Source organism: Bos taurus, unplaced genomic scaffold (assembly GCF_002263795.3).
Source record: "Bos taurus isolate L1 Dominette 01449 registration number 42190680 breed Hereford unplaced genomic scaffold, ARS-UCD2.0 Leftover_ScbfJmS_2110, whole genome shotgun sequence".
Taxonomy (NCBI): domain Eukaryota; kingdom Metazoa; phylum Chordata; class Mammalia; order Artiodactyla; family Bovidae; genus Bos; species Bos taurus.
The window spans coordinates 14,120-32,468 of record NW_020191195.1 but is presented as its reverse complement, the minus strand read 5'-3'; the positions used below and the strand labels follow the sequence as shown (position 1 = coordinate 32,468).

At 50.4% G+C, this 18,349-nt stretch overlaps 1 protein-coding gene and 2 pseudogenes across 1 annotated transcript; all 3 read right to left on the bottom strand.

Moving 5' to 3' along the window:
- Positions 1-44: 44 nt before the first annotated feature.
- On the bottom strand, positions 45-5,438 carry LOC112445612 (melanoma-associated antigen B1). The gene is made up of 2 exons (XM_024989105.2): positions 5,358-5,438; positions 45-1,609 (listed from the first exon to the last, which is right to left on the bottom strand). The coding sequence occupies exon 2, from the start codon at positions 1,549-1,551 to the stop codon at positions 541-543; it is 1,011 nt and encodes a 336-aa protein (XP_024844873.1). The 5' UTR covers positions 1,552-1,609; positions 5,358-5,438; the 3' UTR covers positions 45-540.
- Positions 5,439-11,021: 5,583 nt separating this feature from the next.
- On the bottom strand, positions 11,022-12,400 carry LOC112445613 (polyhomeotic-like protein 2; annotated as a pseudogene).
- A 278-nt stretch (positions 12,401-12,678) lies between these two features.
- LOC112445609 (melanoma-associated antigen B3-like) lies at positions 12,679-14,827 on the bottom strand (annotated as a pseudogene).
- Positions 14,828-18,349: the final 3,522 nt, after the last annotated feature.

Here is an 18,349-nt window from a genome sequence, read left to right as displayed (position 1 = left end):
AAGTAAAGATGGGAATAAAGGAGCCACCAAGCAAGGAATGTAGTTTCTTATTGTTTTTATCAGCATTCTTGAATAAGCTAACAACATCTAAATATATCGCTAAGGGTACTACTGAATGTTATAGAGAGAGAGACAAAGGTGAATAACATAAATCAAAACTTGACTACAGCTTACTTGATTTTCATCTGTTTTAAAACTACAACATTCTTTCACATTTCCAAGAAAATTACTATTCCAAAGCTATGTTATCTTGTTCTGGATCCCCAAAGATGAAGGATTTTCTGAATTACACTACACAGTACCAAAACTCTTACTCTTAGATCTGACAGACAACAACAAATCTGTGATCCATGTCATTCGTAAATTTGGATTCTGAATCTAAACAAACATGCTAGGAAATGAAACAACGTTTGAAAGGTAATAGTGTAAAACAGGAACACAAAGAAGATACGTATTGACATTTCCAGCCCTACTTTAGCCTCTCACTTCTTGAAAGGTTGGCAGTATTGGTCAAACAAAGTGAAGCTGCCGCCTGAGAACTCACTGGGCACTGGACGGATCTCTGGGTGGGACCCTGGAGCGGGCAGTGGCCCTGGCAGCACCACGAGACCTAACTAGAGATCTGCCTCGGGATCTCTTCTCTTCTCCCAAAGCTTCAGCATAATGGAACGGGAAAGCACTGGGGATGGTACTACTGATCTTGGCCAAAAACTCCAGCACCTTCATCTTGCTGGTTTCAGCGTAGGCTCTTGAGCCCCATAGGAACTCATAGCTCAGGGGATCGCTGTCGGGAATCTGACGATACACAAGGTAATTCTGCTGCACCCACTCTTCCGTGATGAGCTTCCTGGGATCCCCAAAGATTACATGCTGCTTTCCATCATAGATGCCCAGAACATTCAGGAACTCCCAGACATCAGCCTCAGAGGCGCGGTTGCCATTCACATAGATCACATTCAGCAGAGGCATCAGAAGCCCATTCTTCGGCACCTCACAGCTGCTTCTCAGCACGTCATCACTGATGAGGCCTATCTTGCTGACCACGGTGTAGGAGTAACCATTTGGCTTGACTTCCTTCAATTCAAGACCGAATGCCAGCTCCATGCATTTAGCTGCTCTCCTGAGGATCTCGGGGAAGCGTGTCTTGTACCTTTTGTGAAAAAGCTTCAGCATATCTATCTTCCTAATGGGCTCTTTCATCTTAAACTGATCAAGCAGGAAATTGACCAACGCTCCTGCCTTCTCGGTCAGAGGATCTAGAGGAGCGGTCTTAGCAGAGGTTGAGGCCCGGGAAGAATTTTCACGTTCCTCAACTTGGCCCCCGCCACGTGCTTTAGATCTTGGGCGTAAAGCCCCTGCAACAGGAGAGCTAGTGGCTGCAGCTCCCTGAGGCTTCTGGCCCGCACCGGCAGGTGGGGAGCCTGGGGGCGTACTCCCAGAAGTAGGGGTGGGGGTGGCAGCAGCCTGAGCATTCCCGAGATCCTTGGTCTCCATGCGTGCCAGGCGGCGTTTCTCACACCCACGGCGCTTGCTCTTCTGCCCCCGAGGCATGACTATCAGCAGGCACAGCGGGCAGGGAAGCAGGCAGGCAAGTAGGTGATGCTGGAACCTGGAGAAGGGAAGATGAGTGGATGAGCTCCTTCAGCATGGAGGGAATAAGGCTGCTCTGCCCCTTTCCTTGAGAGCCCTACTCCAGGAACCGCTGGCCTCTTGTTCTTGGTCAGCCTATCCCCTGAGAACCCTGTGTAAGAAGTGAGAGCATGCCAGCCTCAGGCCACAGCCTGCCTGTGGCTGCCTCCAATGACAGAAGATCCTGGGAGTGGGGCCCTTTCTGGGTCCCTTCTTTCACACACACAACTGTCACATCAGCTCTTAGTGGGGCTGGGACCCCTGCCATGTGCTGCTTGAAAGGTGACACCTCAAAGCTCCCTGGGACCCATGAGAAGGAGCCAAGTCGTGGACACTGTAGGGGTGGATGGCACTGGCAGTTCTGGGGGCCTGCTCTGTCCTGAACTCAGTTCTCCACCATTCAGGGTCCTCATCTTGTCAACACCAAGGGTGTGGGCCCCTCCCTCCTGCCTCTGGTGCTGCCCCTTCAGGTGAAGAACCTCATCTCCCTTAGAAATGACACAAAGAAATGAGGGGCCTCAGCGGAGGATCAGGCAAGACTCTAGTGTTCATTTGATTAGCTGCAAGGGGGAGCGTGCTACCTTCAGTCCTCATTTGCAGTCCCCACTTTGACTCCTGGGAGAATCTGGGGGCTCCTTTCTCTCCTGGCTTGAGGACCTTTCTTCACAGCAAGGCCAACAGCTCCCTAAGATCGAATGGGGAAAGCCAGGGTGGCCTTACCTGGCCCTACCGCCCACGGTCTCTGGGGCCTGAAGAACTGCAGCAGGAGGTTGAGGCCCTGTAATGGGTGCTACTCATGCAAGGTCCCCAGATTTTACTCAGGGGAGAGTCTAAGATTCCTTCCTCTGCTGACTCATTAGACTAAGACCCTCACTTCCCTGTTAGCTGTGAGTGAGGCACACTTCTGCCCGCCATGTATGCCTGGGGGCACCAAGGAGTGACAGTGCGAGGAATTCTGGGAGTTTCCCATAGTCCTCAGCATATTCTCTGTGAGTCCTGGAAAATGTTAGAAATTCTCCCTCTGCTGACCTGAGCACGCTGAGGTTCCCAAGGTGAAAGAAAGTGTGAGCCACCTCTAGTCATCCCTGTCCCTGACCTCCCTGGGATGGCAGCAGGGGCTGGACTCTGTGGGACTTCACTGTTCTGTCATCACTGGCCCCTTTCGTCCTCACTTGGATGTGATTTATGTTCCTCCCTTAGTCCACACTGAGTTTTCTGGCCTCAGATCAAGGCCCACATCTCCCTGAGTTCCTGGGGCTGAAAGTGAGGGGTGACATCTGGCAATCTCTGCCTGAGGTGCCCCAGGGCAGACAGGGACTGGGACTTTGCAGGCCCCCACTGCTTTGGGTAGGTGCTCATCTAAGTCATCTCTCTGGGTCCTTATCATGACTCTGTGACTCCTGGCAAGACCAGGAAATCTCTGTCTCTTCTTGAGATCTCTCCCCTCCTACTAAGTCCCCCATCTCCCTGAGACCCACTAGAAAGCAGTGACATTTTCCCGATGTCTAGCTATAGCTGTGTGTGGACTCCTGATGCAGACAGTCAGGAAGAGATTCTGCACTGCCCTCTGTTGTCACGGGGTAGCTGGATGGTCCCTCAATTCTTAGGTCCTCTTCTGGGCTCCTGGTACTAGCTGCAAATGCTCCAGTGGCGGACCTGAACCCATACCCCCATCAACGAGGTTCCTCACCTCCCTGCGAGGCTCTGGGCAGAAGCAAGTGGGGGTCATCTGATCCCCATGCTGGGTCTCCCAGGTCTGAGAGGAGTGATGCGACTATGTGGTTCACTTCCTTCTGGGTGGGGTTCTCGCATGTTCATTCAGTGTTACCACTGTGACTCCTTTTAGGAACCGGGCTTCCTCCCTATGTTGAATGAGGCCTCACCCATCAGCATCAAACCTGAATGTCCCTGAAACCATCCTTGGAGAAAATGAGAGGGCATCTCTGCCTGAGAGCTCTAACCCGGCTTCCCAGGGCGACGGCAGAGGTGGCACTCTGTGTGGGCTCCTCTGTTCTGGGGGAGTCAGTTGTCTCCTTCCTCACATAGAATTGGTGCTTCAACATCTCTCACGGCCTAGGACTCCTCGTTTTCTCCTAACCTGGGCAGGCAGACCTGAAACCAAGGCCCTCATCTCCCTCGGACCCCACAGGAAAAAGTCAGGGGCACCAGAACTGGCCAGCTCTTCCCTGGGGCCCCCAGGGCTGACACCTGAGGGGGCATCAGATGTGGCTATCTCTACCGTGTATGGATCTTCCCTCGACACCGCATCCTTTCTGGGACTCTGCCTTCTGCAGACCTGAGCCCAAGACCCTGTGAAAGGTCTTCACCTTTCCCGGACGCAAGCTGACAGAGTGAGCCACATTCCACCAAAAATGATTTGGGGCTATGCTGCTAACCAAAAGGGCAGCACTCTCAACCCCCACCCCCTGCCCCAGTTCTGGAGTCAGGGGCTCCCTCAGTCCTCACTCAGGATTCTGGCCTCCAGTTTGGGTAGGGTTTGGGGTCTTCCCTCTGCTGACCCGAGTCTGCATGCCCCAGAGCAAAGCTCTCACCTCCCTGAGTGCCTGGAGGAGATGCTGGGGGCTCCATATCCAGCTACCTTGTTTGGGGATGCCCAGATCTGAGAGCGGGGCTGCTCCTTAGTGCAGCAATCCGCTTGGATGCCAGCCTGCTGACTAGCACTGAAGGTCCTAGCTTGACTCCTTCTAAGGCTGAGACTCCTCCCTATGCCTAATGGGGTTACCTTATCTATCATTCTATGTCTTTATTTATTTACCTTTCACACCCATTGCTTTTTATTATGTAACTGGTAGTTACATCTTAACCTTTCTCACCTATTTCTCTTCTCCCCCACGCCCCTAACCCTAACCCCCATCAACCATCTGTTTTTTCTCTCTTGCTTCTACAATTGTTTCTGTTTTTCAGATTCCTCACAGAAGTGAAATCATATAGTATTTCGTTTTCTCTGACTCATTTCACTAAACATACATAATACCCTCTAGGTCCATATCCTTTTATATAAAGGCCTTTCTCTACCTGAACGTCCCTTATCCACAACGCCTGCCAGCCCCCGCACACCATGCAAAAATGACGGGTTCTCTCAGCCTGAATTACTCTATGGTAATTTGGACCCCTATGGACCCCTATGGGGTCCAAACCTTCCCATTCTAATGCCTAATGATCTGAGCGGGAGGGGATGTAATAATAACAGAAATAAAGTAAACAATGTAATGCGCTTGAAGCATCCTGAAACCATCCCTTTAGCCTACCCTACCCTACCCTCATGCCACCCCACCCTCCTTTGTCCACCGCATCACACCCCATCCCACACTGCACCCCACCCCATGCAAAAATTGTCTTCCAAGAAACCGGTCCCCCAGTGCCAAAAAGATTGGGGGCCACTACTGCGCGGCACTGCAGCCATTGGTGGCGGGAATGGCTTCTGTGCAGCCACCACTTTGGAAGGAGATAGCCCTGTGAGCACTGAAAGCCCCATCTTTTCACCTGTTGAGGGCAAATACCACTTCCAACGCATAAAGAGTCCATCCTCTTTCAACAAAGCCGCCCGAGCCGCCACCGACCCTCCACGTGGCAACAAGATGGCCCCTTGGCCCGCAACTCGGGACAGGCCATGTTACACTGCAGATTGCAGGGGTGGGATGCGGTTGGGTCACTTTTCTTACAGGGAGGGGTTGGGAAATTCACTTCAGCTACATTCAGGTCCTCACCTTGGCTCCGGACGAGTCCAGCACACAATCTCCGCTGAACAGACGCTGCAGCTACCAGTCGCGCTCCTCGCCTCGGAAGCGGAAAAGAAGAGCCCTGCATACGTTCGTACGTGGGGTCTCCTAGGGGCGGGGCAGGGGCAGGAGGCGGGGGCGGGGCGCTACAGAAACCCGGTAGCTCAATATTCATCCAGCCCTGGGTCCTCCTTGTGCAGTGTATCAGAGCCCAGGACACCTCCTTCTATGAACCCGAGTTCTCCAGCTCCCAAACGAAGCCCTCGCCTTCCCAAGTCCCTAGTGTCGGGAGTCAGGGTGCTGCTCTGAGCATCTCTGCTTGTCAGGAGGGGGCGCCACTCTGTGAGCCTCCTTCGTAGGGGAAGAGACCCTCTCACTAGCACTGATGGTCCTCACCTTAAGTCCAGTTATGGTCAAGATGCCCCCCTCTGCAGATCTGGGGTCCGATTCTGCTAGAGGAGGCCCTGTCCTCCCTAAGATCACACAGGTTAAATGAGGGGGCCACTCAGAAGTAGCTCTTCTGGGTCTCTCAGGGCTAAGAATTTACAGAAATCTGTTTGGCTCCCTCTCCAGGGGTCCTGTCTAACACTCAGCATCGCATGTGAGGTCCTTCTTGGGTTCAGGTCCGTCCCTCTGAGAAACAGGCAGATCCTATTAGACAAAGGCCTCACCTCGCTGAGACTTTCCAGACTGAAATCAACCTGACATCTGTGCCCAGCGCTTCCTGGGGACCACAGCATCAGCGATTTTCCAGGGCCTCCTTTTATAGTGTGTGCTACCATGCATTCACTTTCAGGTCCTCACATTGACTCATGACGAATCCTGTAACTCCACTCTCTATTTTTATGAAGCTGCTTGTCTTACATCAAGGTCCTAGTCTCCTGAGAATTCCAAGTGGGAAGTCAGGGTGATGCTCATGTGATCGTAGTCCATCAGGGCCTCTGAGAACAGACAGTGGGCATGCAACTCTAGTCCTTTCGGATTCCTTTTGCTCAACAATCTACATCTACTACAACCTGGGTCTCTGCCTTCTACTGATCTAATATTCCTCTTCTTAGTCTTTGGATGACCACTCTATTCAGCAGTGATTGTCTCCTCAACCCTCCTTCATGGAGGTTCCCATATCAGCATCTGTCACTTGATTAAAGGCTTCCTGGGAAATGCATATTCCTACAGACATTGAACAGTTAACCTCTAGAAAATGTTGGAGAAAACAGGTCTTGGTCCCAAAAGTAATCTAAGATTAGGAACATGCAGCAGAAATCAAGGAACTCAGGAAAGATGTTATGCTGTCAGAGAAAAAGAGCTGATATATTCCTTCTCTTCAGCCAGATTAGGGTGTCTGCTTATTTGCTCAGTCATATCTGACACTTTACAACACCATGGACTGCAGCCTGCCAGGCTCCTGTGTCCATGGGGATTCTCCAGGCAAGAATACTGGAGTGGGTTGCCCTCCTCCAGGGGATCTCCCCAACCCAGTGATTGAACTCAGGTCTCCTGCATTGCAGGCAGATTCTTTGCTATCTGAGCCGCCGGATTTAGGGCAGTTTAAAAATCTTTACTTTCAGTACCCTCCTGTTGTTGGTTGAATGGTTAAGACTCTGTGCTCCCAATGCAGGGGGCCTGGGTTCAATCCCTGGTCAGGTAACTGGATCCCACATATCACAACCAAGAGGTCATGTGCCACAACTAAATATCTCACATGCCACAACTAAAGAGCCTGCAGACATGGCAGCAAAGGTCCTGAGTGTCACAACTAAGACCCAGCACAGCCAAAGAATAAATTGAAAAAAATATTTTTAGTACAAATAATAAAATATTTACTTTCTACATAGAAGGATAGCACCAGATAATCTTGTAAGCCCTTGATCACTTGAGGGTATCTGATTTTGCACATGCAGATTACCATATGGTTACTGAGCATTATCTATTTGTCTCCTTTATTTATCACTCTTAATTATTTTGGTTATGTGTTATGTAGCAGTATTGATGGGAAGGGAGTTTGGGGGAGAGTGGACATGTGCATATGTATGGCTGAGTCCTTTCACTGTCCACCTGAAACTGTCACAATATTGTTAATTTGCTATTCCTCAACACACACACACACATACACACACACACACACACACACAAACTGTGCTTCCAGTGCAAGGGGTGTCAGTTCAAACCCTGGTTGGGGAATTAAGATCCCATGTGCCACATAGCAAATCAATCGATCAACAAAAGATCATCAAAGAAAAAAGTGATGGGGATCCGTGAAAGAAATAATTGATAAGCTAGATTCCATTCTCTTTAAACTTCTGCTCTGTAAAAATACACCATCAAGAGAACAAGATGAGCCATAGTCTGGGAGAAAATATTTGCAAAAGATATATCTGATGAAAGCTCTAATCTAAAATATACAAAGAATTCTTAAAATTCATAAGAAGAAAACTAACATCTAATAAAAAATGGAGAAAAGATATGAATAGATACATCACCAAGGAAGAAACACAGATGTCAAACAAGCATATGAAAAGATGCTCCACATCATATACCATTATGGAACTGCAAATTAAAAAAAAACAAGCAGATACCACGACATGCCTTTCAGAATGGCTAACATCCAAAGGACTGAAAACACCAAATGCTGGTAAAGATATGAATCAACAAGAACTCTCATTCCTTGGTGGTGGTGATGCAAAATGGGAGAACCACTTTGGAAGACAGTTTGCAAGTTTCTTAGTAAACTATACACATTCAACACTGCTGGTAGGAATGTAAATTGGTACAGCCAGTATGGAAAACAGTATAGGGGTTCGTCAAAAAATCAAAAATATCACATAATACTTTCCGCAATTCCACTACTATCCACAGGAACTGAAATCAGGACCTTGAAGAGCGCTCTGCACTCCCATGTTCACTGCAGCACTACTCACAATAGTCATGACAGGGAAGTTGCCTACCTGTCCAGTGACAGATGAATGGATAAATAAGTAAAATATACATACAATGGAATATCATTCAGCCTTAAAAAGAAGCTAACCTGTCTAGTCATGACAGCGTGGATAAATCTAGAGGACATTATGGTACAGTGAAATAAGCCAGACACAGAAGGACAAATACTGCATGTCCTTTACATGAGGAATCTAAAATGGTCTAAGTCAAAGAAACAGACAGTAGAGTGGTGGTTGCCAGGGGCTATGGGAGGGTGAATGAGAAGGAACTGTAGATTTAAAAAATATTCACAACCTAAAAGCTGACAGTTATGCCCAGCGAGGAAAGAGTGTGCCATTCTAGCGGATTCTGGGCATCATCCCACCTCAGAGGACTGTCACCCTGATTTCTTTTTTTATTTTTATACATCAGGGTAGGTATTATTCTGTTTTGCTTCAGTTACATACATCTCAGTACATATATGAGTGTGGGGAACAAACTGTCGGTCACAATCAAAAGTTTTGCAAAATTCTATGTAAGGCATGAACATCAGGAGCGAATATATGTTGAAGGAAGCACCCTTCAGACTGAGGCCTTCCACCCAGAGTGAAGAGACAGCAGGGGTGTATTTACCTGTGTCAGTCAACCCTGCAGATCCACCCTATCCTCTTTCAGGAGTTTCAGCTCCCTCTCCCACCTCACATACAAGGACAGACTCTGGCTGGGCCTGGCTTTGTCTTCCAGAAAGCGAAAGTCGAGGTCCAGCATGGACTCGCCAAGCTGCACGGGCCACAGTGGCCCACTCCCCTGCCCTGGAGTGGGGTGGGCAATATGGGGGTCTTCCTGGGGGACCATCCCCACTCCCCCTCAGCCCAGGGTCCCATGCTGGCCCTGGTCTGGCTAGCCATTCCTGACCTTCTGCAGACCAGACTTCCCAAGTCCTAGCTCCATCTTGGGGGTGGTCAACTAGTCAGTTGTTTGTTTCTCCTCTTCCTCCAGGAAGTAGTTACATCTTAAAGGTTTTCCGCAGTTGTCATCAAGATGTGGGTATTAGTTCTTAAAAGGTCCCTGCTAATCAGTCTCCCTGGGCCCCTCTGTTACAGACTAATTGAGTGCACAAGCAGCCTGTGTTTGGAAGGCCTCTTCTTTATTCGAGGCTTAGGCAATTGCCTCCTGAGGCAGAGACTCTCCTAACAGTTTGCTATTCCAGCATCCAAAGAATGCTCAGCTGTTGAGTGAGGCAGAGTTACCCCAAGGGCGGTGCTGGACACGGAGCCGCACGCACCACAGGTGTGTGTGTGAGGGTGGGGAGCTCTGGGCTCTGCCTCCGGTGGGCCAGGTATTCCTGACGAATAGCGTCCTGTCTCCCCAGCGGCAGTGGTGGGTCGGGGAGGCTCAGAGGTTAAGGGGCCCTGGAACCTTGCACTCCCAAGGAATACCCATGAAGAACAGGTGGGATCTGAACCGGGGCTGAGTGTGCCCTCAAATGACACCGCAAAGCGTGGAGGATATGCTGTCCAGTTAAGGTGGTCATCCCCCTACCAGCCCAGGGACCTACCCTCTCCCTGCAGGTGAAAAATAGCTCTTCAGGATCACAGAAAGGCATCCCCAGGGGAGAAAGGCACAGAAGGAATGGATTTTACGTATTTTTTTTTTTTAAAGGTTTAAAAAGTCCTTCATTTCCAACCCTGCCTGGGGGTATGAGTGGGGAATAGAACGAACTGAGAAGGGCACCCACCCTCCCCTGGGGAGAGTCCAACTCTTCCCCGGGAGCAAGCAGTGTGCAGGGCAGATCAGAGGCCGGCCCTTGCCCTTCTTGCCCTGCCTCCTCCATCGGCAGCTCACACTGCTGCCAGCAAGTTACAGAAGCAAAGAAGTGTGGGAGCCGAGGCCGAAGGCTGCCTTCTTCACCTCAGTGGTCACTCCAGCTCTTCCGCCCTTGGACGTTCTCTGGGCCCCACCACTGGGCTCTCAGGGTGAGTGGACAGGCAAGACCAGGAGGCGCAGCTTGGCCCAGCCCACTGGCAGCTTCCTTAATGCCGTCTGTGACACAGCAGGGCAGTCGGGGCAGGGGGCGTCACAGTGCAGGAAAGGGCTGCAGAGACACCACGACAATCTGGAAAGGAAAATCTCCTGCTAACCTGCATCGCTTTCTGATCCTGCCTCTGCACCGGGGCAGCCCTTTTTCCTATTCCCCATCCCGAGGCTGAGTGGAGTCCAGGACAAAGCACTAAGTGGCTGTTTGTTACAAAACACCTGGAGATGCCAGGGGGGCTCTCGGCCTGTCAGTCAGTCCAGGCTCCCACACAGTCACACACATAGCGTTAAGGTGGCTGTACTAGCAGGTGTGGCCAAAGCGGGCCCAGCTTCTCTCCCTCCACCTGCAGGGGTGAGGGGGGAGAACCCTTCTGGCGGCTTCAGTAACAGGCTGAAGTGGGAGAAGCTGGCAATGGAAGAGCGATCTGGGCCCCGAGAAAGAAGAGGAAGAAGGCAGGCGAGGGCTTCCGAGGCCTCTCTCCAGGCCCGACGGCTGCCCTGGGAAGTGACCCAACTCAGGTTGGGAGGCCTGACCACATACCCCCTGGAGTGGGGGACAGAAAGAGGGGAAGAAAAGTGGGGCTAGAGTCGTGGGACTTTGGAGGAAGCCAGTGCATTCAAATATTTACAAGCATAAAGCCCCATCTTCTGTGCCACCTACCTCTCTGCCCCTCCCACAGAAAGAAAGGCCCCTGAGAGTCACCAAGGAGGTCCGGAGACCTCCTCCCCAGCCACGCCCCACAGCGCGGGGGGTGGGGGGGGCCCTTCCCTCCACTGGCCCTGTTCATTGAGCATGCTGCTGCGCATGTAGATCTTGAGGGCAGGCCCCAGCTTGATGTTTATGGCACTCATCAGGTGGTCCTCCTTGAGCAGCAGCAGAGCTTGCCCATTGATCTCCTGGCCACGGAACTCCCCTGTGATTTCCTGGCAGCCTGGCAGAGAGCGGATGAATTCGTAGACATCGTCCACGTACCACATGGTGGGCTCACTTGACAGGAAGTGGTGTCCCATGCCCGCCAGGTCCCGCATGTGCATGTCAGGGAGCTCCAGGTCCCGCAGGCCTTGTCGCCAGCGGGAGGTGGACGAGCTGGCTGAGATGGGGGACAAGGGTTCCTCATAACTTGAGTTATCTGAGCAACGGCTGGAGTCTTCCTGGCTGTGTGTTAGCTGCAGGGCAGCGGTAACTGAAAGGGGTATGGTGCCTGTTGGCTGCTTCTTGGTATCCTTGGTAAGTGTCGGCAGACTGGCTTTGCTGGCCTGACAGTGGTTGTGGGTCGTGGCTCCCACCTTCTACACCTTGCTCCAGTCTGAGTGGAAAAGCCCCACTCGTTTGGTGCACCCCACGTTGTACCTTTTTGCACAAGCCATGGAACAGAAGTGCTTGGAACGCTTGAACTTGTAGGCAAAGTCCACCCAGCCACAGAGCTCGCACTTGAGTTTGAGGGGAGTACCCTCCTCTTTGGATTCTTGCAGATAGGGCTCCTCCATCTCTGAGTCAGTGGTGGTGGTATGGTCCTGCTGCGGAAGTTTCTCAGGCAAGAACCCGTGTGCATACTTCTTGAGATTCCCCACCAGCAGAGACAAGCGTCCCACCATTCTTGGGGGCAGTGCCAGTGATGCTGGAGGCAGAGTTTCCGTTCCCTGAGGTCATGCCAGGGCTGCTGAGGTCCGTCAGTGCATCAACAATGCCCCGCCTTGTCTCTGTTCAGGGCCCGGTTGGGCCTGGCCGGGCGAGGACTACGCAGCCCCTCAGCCGGCCACCACCTCGCGCAGGGTCCCTGGCCGGGCGGGCCGCCTCCTCTCTGCCGGAAGCCTCTGAACCGGGGCCCAGGGCTGCCGCGGCGCATCCGACTGCACCGGCGAGCCGGCGTCCACAAAGGGCGACAGGGGCGCGAGGCCAGGGTAGAGGTGCTAGCGGCGGCGGATTGTGCTCCTGCGCGTCGTGCGCTCTAGGGTTGCAGCCGCCGTGGAGACCTCACCCTGATTTCTCAGAAACTCTCTGGAGAGAAGGCAACGTGAATAAAACATCTAATCTGCACATTGCTTGCCTGCACCGGAACAAGAGCTACAGGATACATTCCACGCCAGGTTCACGCGATTTCTGTCTGATTTACTCACAATCCCAAAGCACAGGGAGACCCAGAAAATCCTGCAAGTTTGGTTCCCAACCCCTGAAGGACAGTCAATATCACAATTGAGTCACAACAAACTTTTGGTTTCCCAGTGCTTTCATAAAACTTATGTTTACACTATATTGTAGGCTATTAAGTGGGCAATAGCATTATGCCTCAGAACAATATAGATATCTTAAATAGAAACACCTCTTTGCTGAAAGAAAAAAGATGCTAACCATTATCTGAGCCTTCACTGAGTCCATCATTTTTGCTGCTGAGGGTGTGAACATTGCAAGAGGTATCAAAACGTGACACACAGACATGAAGTGAGCAAACGATGTTGGAAACATGGAGCCGAAAGACTTGCTGGAAGCAAGGTTGACTAACAAACTTTCAATTTGGTAAAGAAAAAGAACAAAGAAAAGAAAAGCAGTACCTGTGAAATACAATAACATAACATGCAACAGAGTGAAGTGTGCCTGTAACTGTTAAGGGCAGTTTCCCATCCCAGGCTTTGTCTTTAAACTGTGTGGCCCACCATGTGAGAACCTGGTCCCTGGTCACGATTGCCACAACCTCATCCAGCCCGCCATGCACACAACTTATAATTACTTCCCACTTAAGGACTTCTATTTTCCCAAGGCCCACCACTCCCTTGCATCAGGGAATTCACATTTGACTGCTGTCATGTCACCATTTCCTTTGCATGACAGCTGCTTCTCGCCTCTGTAATTTTATGGTCAGTGGCTAGATCTTTTTCTCAGCTCTCCAAGTACTAGCATGGAGCCTACTATGAGCAGAGGCTCAGTTCATGTTTAGGGAATAAATAAGCCTGTGAGCATGAGGTTGAAATTATTAGAATTTAATTCTACATTTTGAATTAACCAAGTATATACTGTTGTTTATAATTTTGTAAAACACAGAGTACAAGGCATGAGGAATCCAAATACCATCTTACTTTTCCTATGTTTCTTGATCCCACATATTTTACTGCTTAACTTTTTAATATTTTCAAGGAAATAACATATTGCAATGCCATTTTGTCTTGAACTGGCTTACTAAATAAGATGGAAGCTTCCCCATTTGCTTTACACAACAGAAAAACTCTTATCCTTAAGACCAATAAAAGTGTGACTGATGTCATTCATACACTTAGATTATAAGCTAGGTAAGCTTTCATTTAGGAGCAGCATTAGAAAAGTAGAGAACTTAAAAACACAAGTTTCTTTCTAAATTCCCCATACAGAACAGAAACACCAAGATATTTTACACTATGAATCCTCGGTGACGTCCAGTCCTATACTACTTGGAACACTGACTACTCTCTTGAGCCACAAAGTGCAGAATTTGCCTCAGCTTCACTAGGTGTGGAAGGAACTGCTGGGGGAACACTGGGACATCCGCTAGCTTGGGCCCTCTCTTCCTCATCTTTCAAAGCCTCTTCATACCCAAAGTGGAAGGCACTGGGATCCAAGTGGTTAATCCTGGCCAGGAACTCCAGGACTCTCATCTTGCTTGCTTCAGCGTGTGCTCTCAGACCCCACAGGAGCTCATAGCATGCTGGATCACTGCCGGGCACTTGCCGATATTCCAAATACTTCAGCTGCACCAAATCTTGGGTGATGAGCTTCTTGGGCTCCCCAAATAAGAAATGCCTCTTCCCAGCATAGATATTCATCTTACCCAGGAAATCCAAGATGTCTTCCTCTGGGGCACAGTTGCCCTTCATGAAGATCACACCGAGGAGATTCATCAGGAGACCGGTCTTGGGAAAACCCCTGCCACGGTGCACGATCCCATTGCGGGCGAGATTCATCTTGCTGACAAGGACATAAGAATGCTTGGCAGTGTTGTCTTCACGTCAATACCAAATACCACCTCCATCCTGTCAGAAGCACTTTTGAGGATTCTGAGGAATCAATTTTGGTACTTTTTATCGATGATTTTCAGCATATTTGCTTTCTTAATGGGCTTTTTCATCTTACACATGCGTAACAGGAACTGCACCAACAGACTTGTCTGCCTGGTTAGTGAGTGTTTTCCAGACCGCACATTGGAGAGAGGGGGTTGAGAGGAATTTTGCTTTTTCCCAATTTTCCCAAGGGATCTTTTGGATGATCTTGTGGGAGAAACACCTGCAGGCACAGTGGTGGTGGCCATGGCCCCCTGAGGACTCTTGAGATGGTTACAAGACCTAGCACCGGACTTTCCCTTAGCATCAACCCCAGGACCAGGACTGGAGGAAGATGAGAGTGCTTCCATCGTGGTGGCAGTGACCTGAGTGCCCCTCAGATCCTGGGTGCCATGCTGAGCCTGGTGGCGTTTCTCACAGGTGTGGAGCTTAGCCTTCTTACCCTGAGGCATGGTGACTGTGGTCAGGACAACAGGCAGGAGTGCAGGTAGAACAGCACGTGATCTGGGCAGAGAGGAGAGAGAATGAGTGGGTGTGAGTGCCCACAGCAGGGAGGCACCACTCGGTCTTTAAGAAGGCCCACTCTGCAGGTTTCCATGTGGGCACTGCTCTACAAACCCAGAGGACTCCTGATCTGATCACCCTGTCCTCTTGAGAACTCTGTCAAAATAATTGAGACTCAGGCTGCAGCCTGCCAGCCCTGCCGCCTGCTTCCTGGGGCTGAGGAGCAGTGGGCCAGTCCTTGAGGATAACCCCCTCCATTCTGGAGGGTGGGGGTCCTCTCAGTTCAAATTCAGGACAATCTATCAACTTTTGGCAGGCGCAGGGCCCCCTCCTCTGTGCGGCTCTAAGCTTATACCCCAGAGGCTGGTCCTCATCTTCCTGTGATACCTGAAGAAGTGAAGAGGTACCTCAGCCCAGTGTCCCTGGCAGGGGGCACCCACAGCAGTCAGCTCTAGGGAACTCTGTCCTGGGCTCACTGGGGTTTTCCGTCCTCTTTCAGGGTCTTTCCTTGGCTCTAGGTAGAGCCTGGGACACCGGTGTCTGCTGCCCTGGTGTACCTCCTCTCAGACAAAGGCTCTCACCAATCCCATACCATCAGAAAGAAAGGAGAGTTCACATACACCTGACTTCCATGCCTGGGCTTGTCAGTGCTGTGCGGTGGGTGGGGGTGGGGGATGGTGCTCTCTATTGTTTTCCCTGTTCTAGGGTGAGAGTGATCAACATTGTTTTTTCAGGGTCCTCATGCTGACTCCTCTGAAGCCCTGGGCCTCCTCCCTTGGCAGAATTGAGGCCATTCACATATTCCAACATCCTCACATCTCTGAACTCTCCAGACAAAAGTGAGAAGACTCACTCAGCTTCACAGATACGCTAGGTTTCCACTTGGAAAAGAGCCAAAATTTATGACAACTTAAGTTTAGAGTTGGTGTTCACCTTAGACCTCGTTCCGGTCTGGGTAGAACTCAGGACTCCTCCCACCAATAACCTGGGTCATTCAGCCTCAGAGCAAAGTCCTGAATTCCCCGAGTTCCTGGAGGGGCAAAGTCAGGATAAGACATACATGACGACCCTTCACTGGAGCCCCCTAGATACGTAGGCGCTCTGCTTTGTGGAACCACCCCTAAACGGGAAGGCCCCCCAATCAGTACTTAGGGTTCTCAATTCACTGCAATTAGGACAGAGGTATCCTCCATCTGCAAGCAGGGGCTATGCCTGACCAAAGCCCTCCCATCCCTGAGACTTCCCCAGGCAGAACTCAGTTTGATGGCTCTGCCGGAGCTTCCCAGGGCTCACAGCAGCAGTGAAACTTAGTGCAGCCCTCTTGCTTATGGGCTGAGTGGCCCCTGCCTCAGTCCCAACTCAGTTTTCACGACTCTGGACCAGCGCTGGGAATCCGCCTTCTGCCAGCCAGAGGCCTGATTGCTGGATAGAAGTCCTTACTTCCAGGAAACTGTAAAACGGAAGTCAGGATGACTCATTTCTGGCCATGATGCACAGGGTGTCAGATAGCTCGGGGACGAGGGGGCACAGGGAGGATGGGGGCATGCAGGGGGTGGGGTTGGGGAAATCCGTGGGAGGGTGTCCTATGGTCCTCATTCGGAGTCTCCATCTTTATGTCTATTAGAGTCTGACACTCCTCCCTTACCTGAACTCTGTCCACAAGCCTCCAAACAGAGCTTCACCTCCTAGAGTTCAGCAGAGGAGAAGTCAGGGAATTGAGCGCATGGGTGCTGCTTTGTGTCACCATCTTTATTGCCAGTGCTGAGTTAGCACTCGGACCTCTCCCCATGGCTGGAGTTGGGGCCTAGTTTTCTATTATAGAATCAAGTAATCTCTTTGATCTTACACAATCTCTTAGATCAAGATTTACTGATAATTCAGCCTAACAGTGTTGTAGGAACCATCCCCTGCCGTCACAGAGGTGAGACTTGGTGGATTTCGCTTTGTTACAGGAGGAGCAACGGTCCCATGAGTCCACATTCAGGTCCTCACCTTGCCTTCAGATCAGTCCTGGGAATCCACTCTCGTTTAAACGAACACCCTGAACAACAATCAGAGCTCATTGCCACCAGCACGAAAGTTGGGGGGAGCCAATTCTGGCAATGGCTACCCTGTGTGGGATCTCTGAGGGATGATGGCAGGGGTGGGGCTTTGTGGGGACTCCATCGTTCAGTGTTCAGCGGTCCCTGGGTCATCCCCTAGGGATGACCTGTACCGTCTGTCAGAGCCTGAGTCCCCTTACTCTATGGACTTAAGTCCTCCTGCCCCCAAACAAAGCCTTAGCCTCCCCATATCCCGAGTGGGGAGTCAGGACATGTCTCTGAGCATCTCTCCTTGACAGTGGCAGTGCCACTCTGTGAGCGTTCCTCCTTGGTGGGAGAGACCCTCTCATTAGCACCGATGGGCCTCACCTTCACTGTGGTGATGGCCAAGATGCCCTCCTCTGCAGAACTGACGTTTGATCCTGAGAGGAAAAAGCCCTCCCCTCACTGAGACCAGACAGAAATGAAGAGGCTTCTCATTCTTATAACTCTGCCTGGAGCCTCTGGGGTTAGGAATAGGGGCAGGGGTGTGTAAAGCCTCCTCATTTGTGGGTCTAGTGGTACTTCTTTCTTCACTCAGGGACCTCACCATGGTCCTGGCCAGTCCTGGGACCTGACCCTCCAACCTGAGATTCTCCCTCTACTGAACTGAGTCCATTCTTCTTCGACTGAGACTTTGACCTCATAGAGAACTCTAAGACTTGTAATAGGGAATTACAAGTATCCTGTCTGCGTGTTCTAGGTTTGAGAACAAGTTTGGGCAGGTCTCTGAATGACCTATATTTTAGGGTGGTTGTCCCTCCAGTCCTCACTCATGTGGGCCCTCATTTTGTCTATCTCTTGGAATAATAGGTTCCTGGGGAACACCACATCCCTGCAAAATCTTGAGCAGTGTCCCTAAAGCAAACCTTACAGTTTTATGTTCCAGACTTCATGTGAGATGGGGAAAATGTCACAGAAGGCAGGGGGCAGGATGGGGTACGCTCCCAGAGAAAAATGTTGATCTCTCTGTTTCTGGAGGGGGCGGGATTTAGGATGGGGGGGACACATGTACACCTGTGGCTGATTTTTGTCAATATATGGCAAAAACCACAATATTGTAAAGTAATTAATCTCCAATTAATTTAATTTAAAAGAAAAAAAAAAAACTTAGCCAGAGTCAATCTCTTAGGTGAATTGTTTTAATTGATTTATAGGCATACCTTTAAAAAATTGTACTTCACTTAACCATGCTTCACATATAGTGTTTCATTACAAACTGAAAGTTTACAATAACTGTGCATTGAACATAACTATGGCATCATTTCCCCAAAACCGTGTGTTCACTTGGGGTCCCTGGGCCACATTTTGTAAATTTGTGAAATATTTTAAACTCTTCGCATATTTTATTCCTTATGGTGCTCTGATCAGGTCTCTGTTACTATTGTAGCTGTATTCTAATTTTAAAGTAAGCTA

What these genes read in the sequence shown, in the direction of transcription:
- LOC112445612 (XM_024989105.2), bottom strand. Translation starts at nt 1,551, where the DNA reads ATGCCTCGGGGGCAGAAGAGCAAGCGCCGTGGGTGTGAGAAACGCCGC.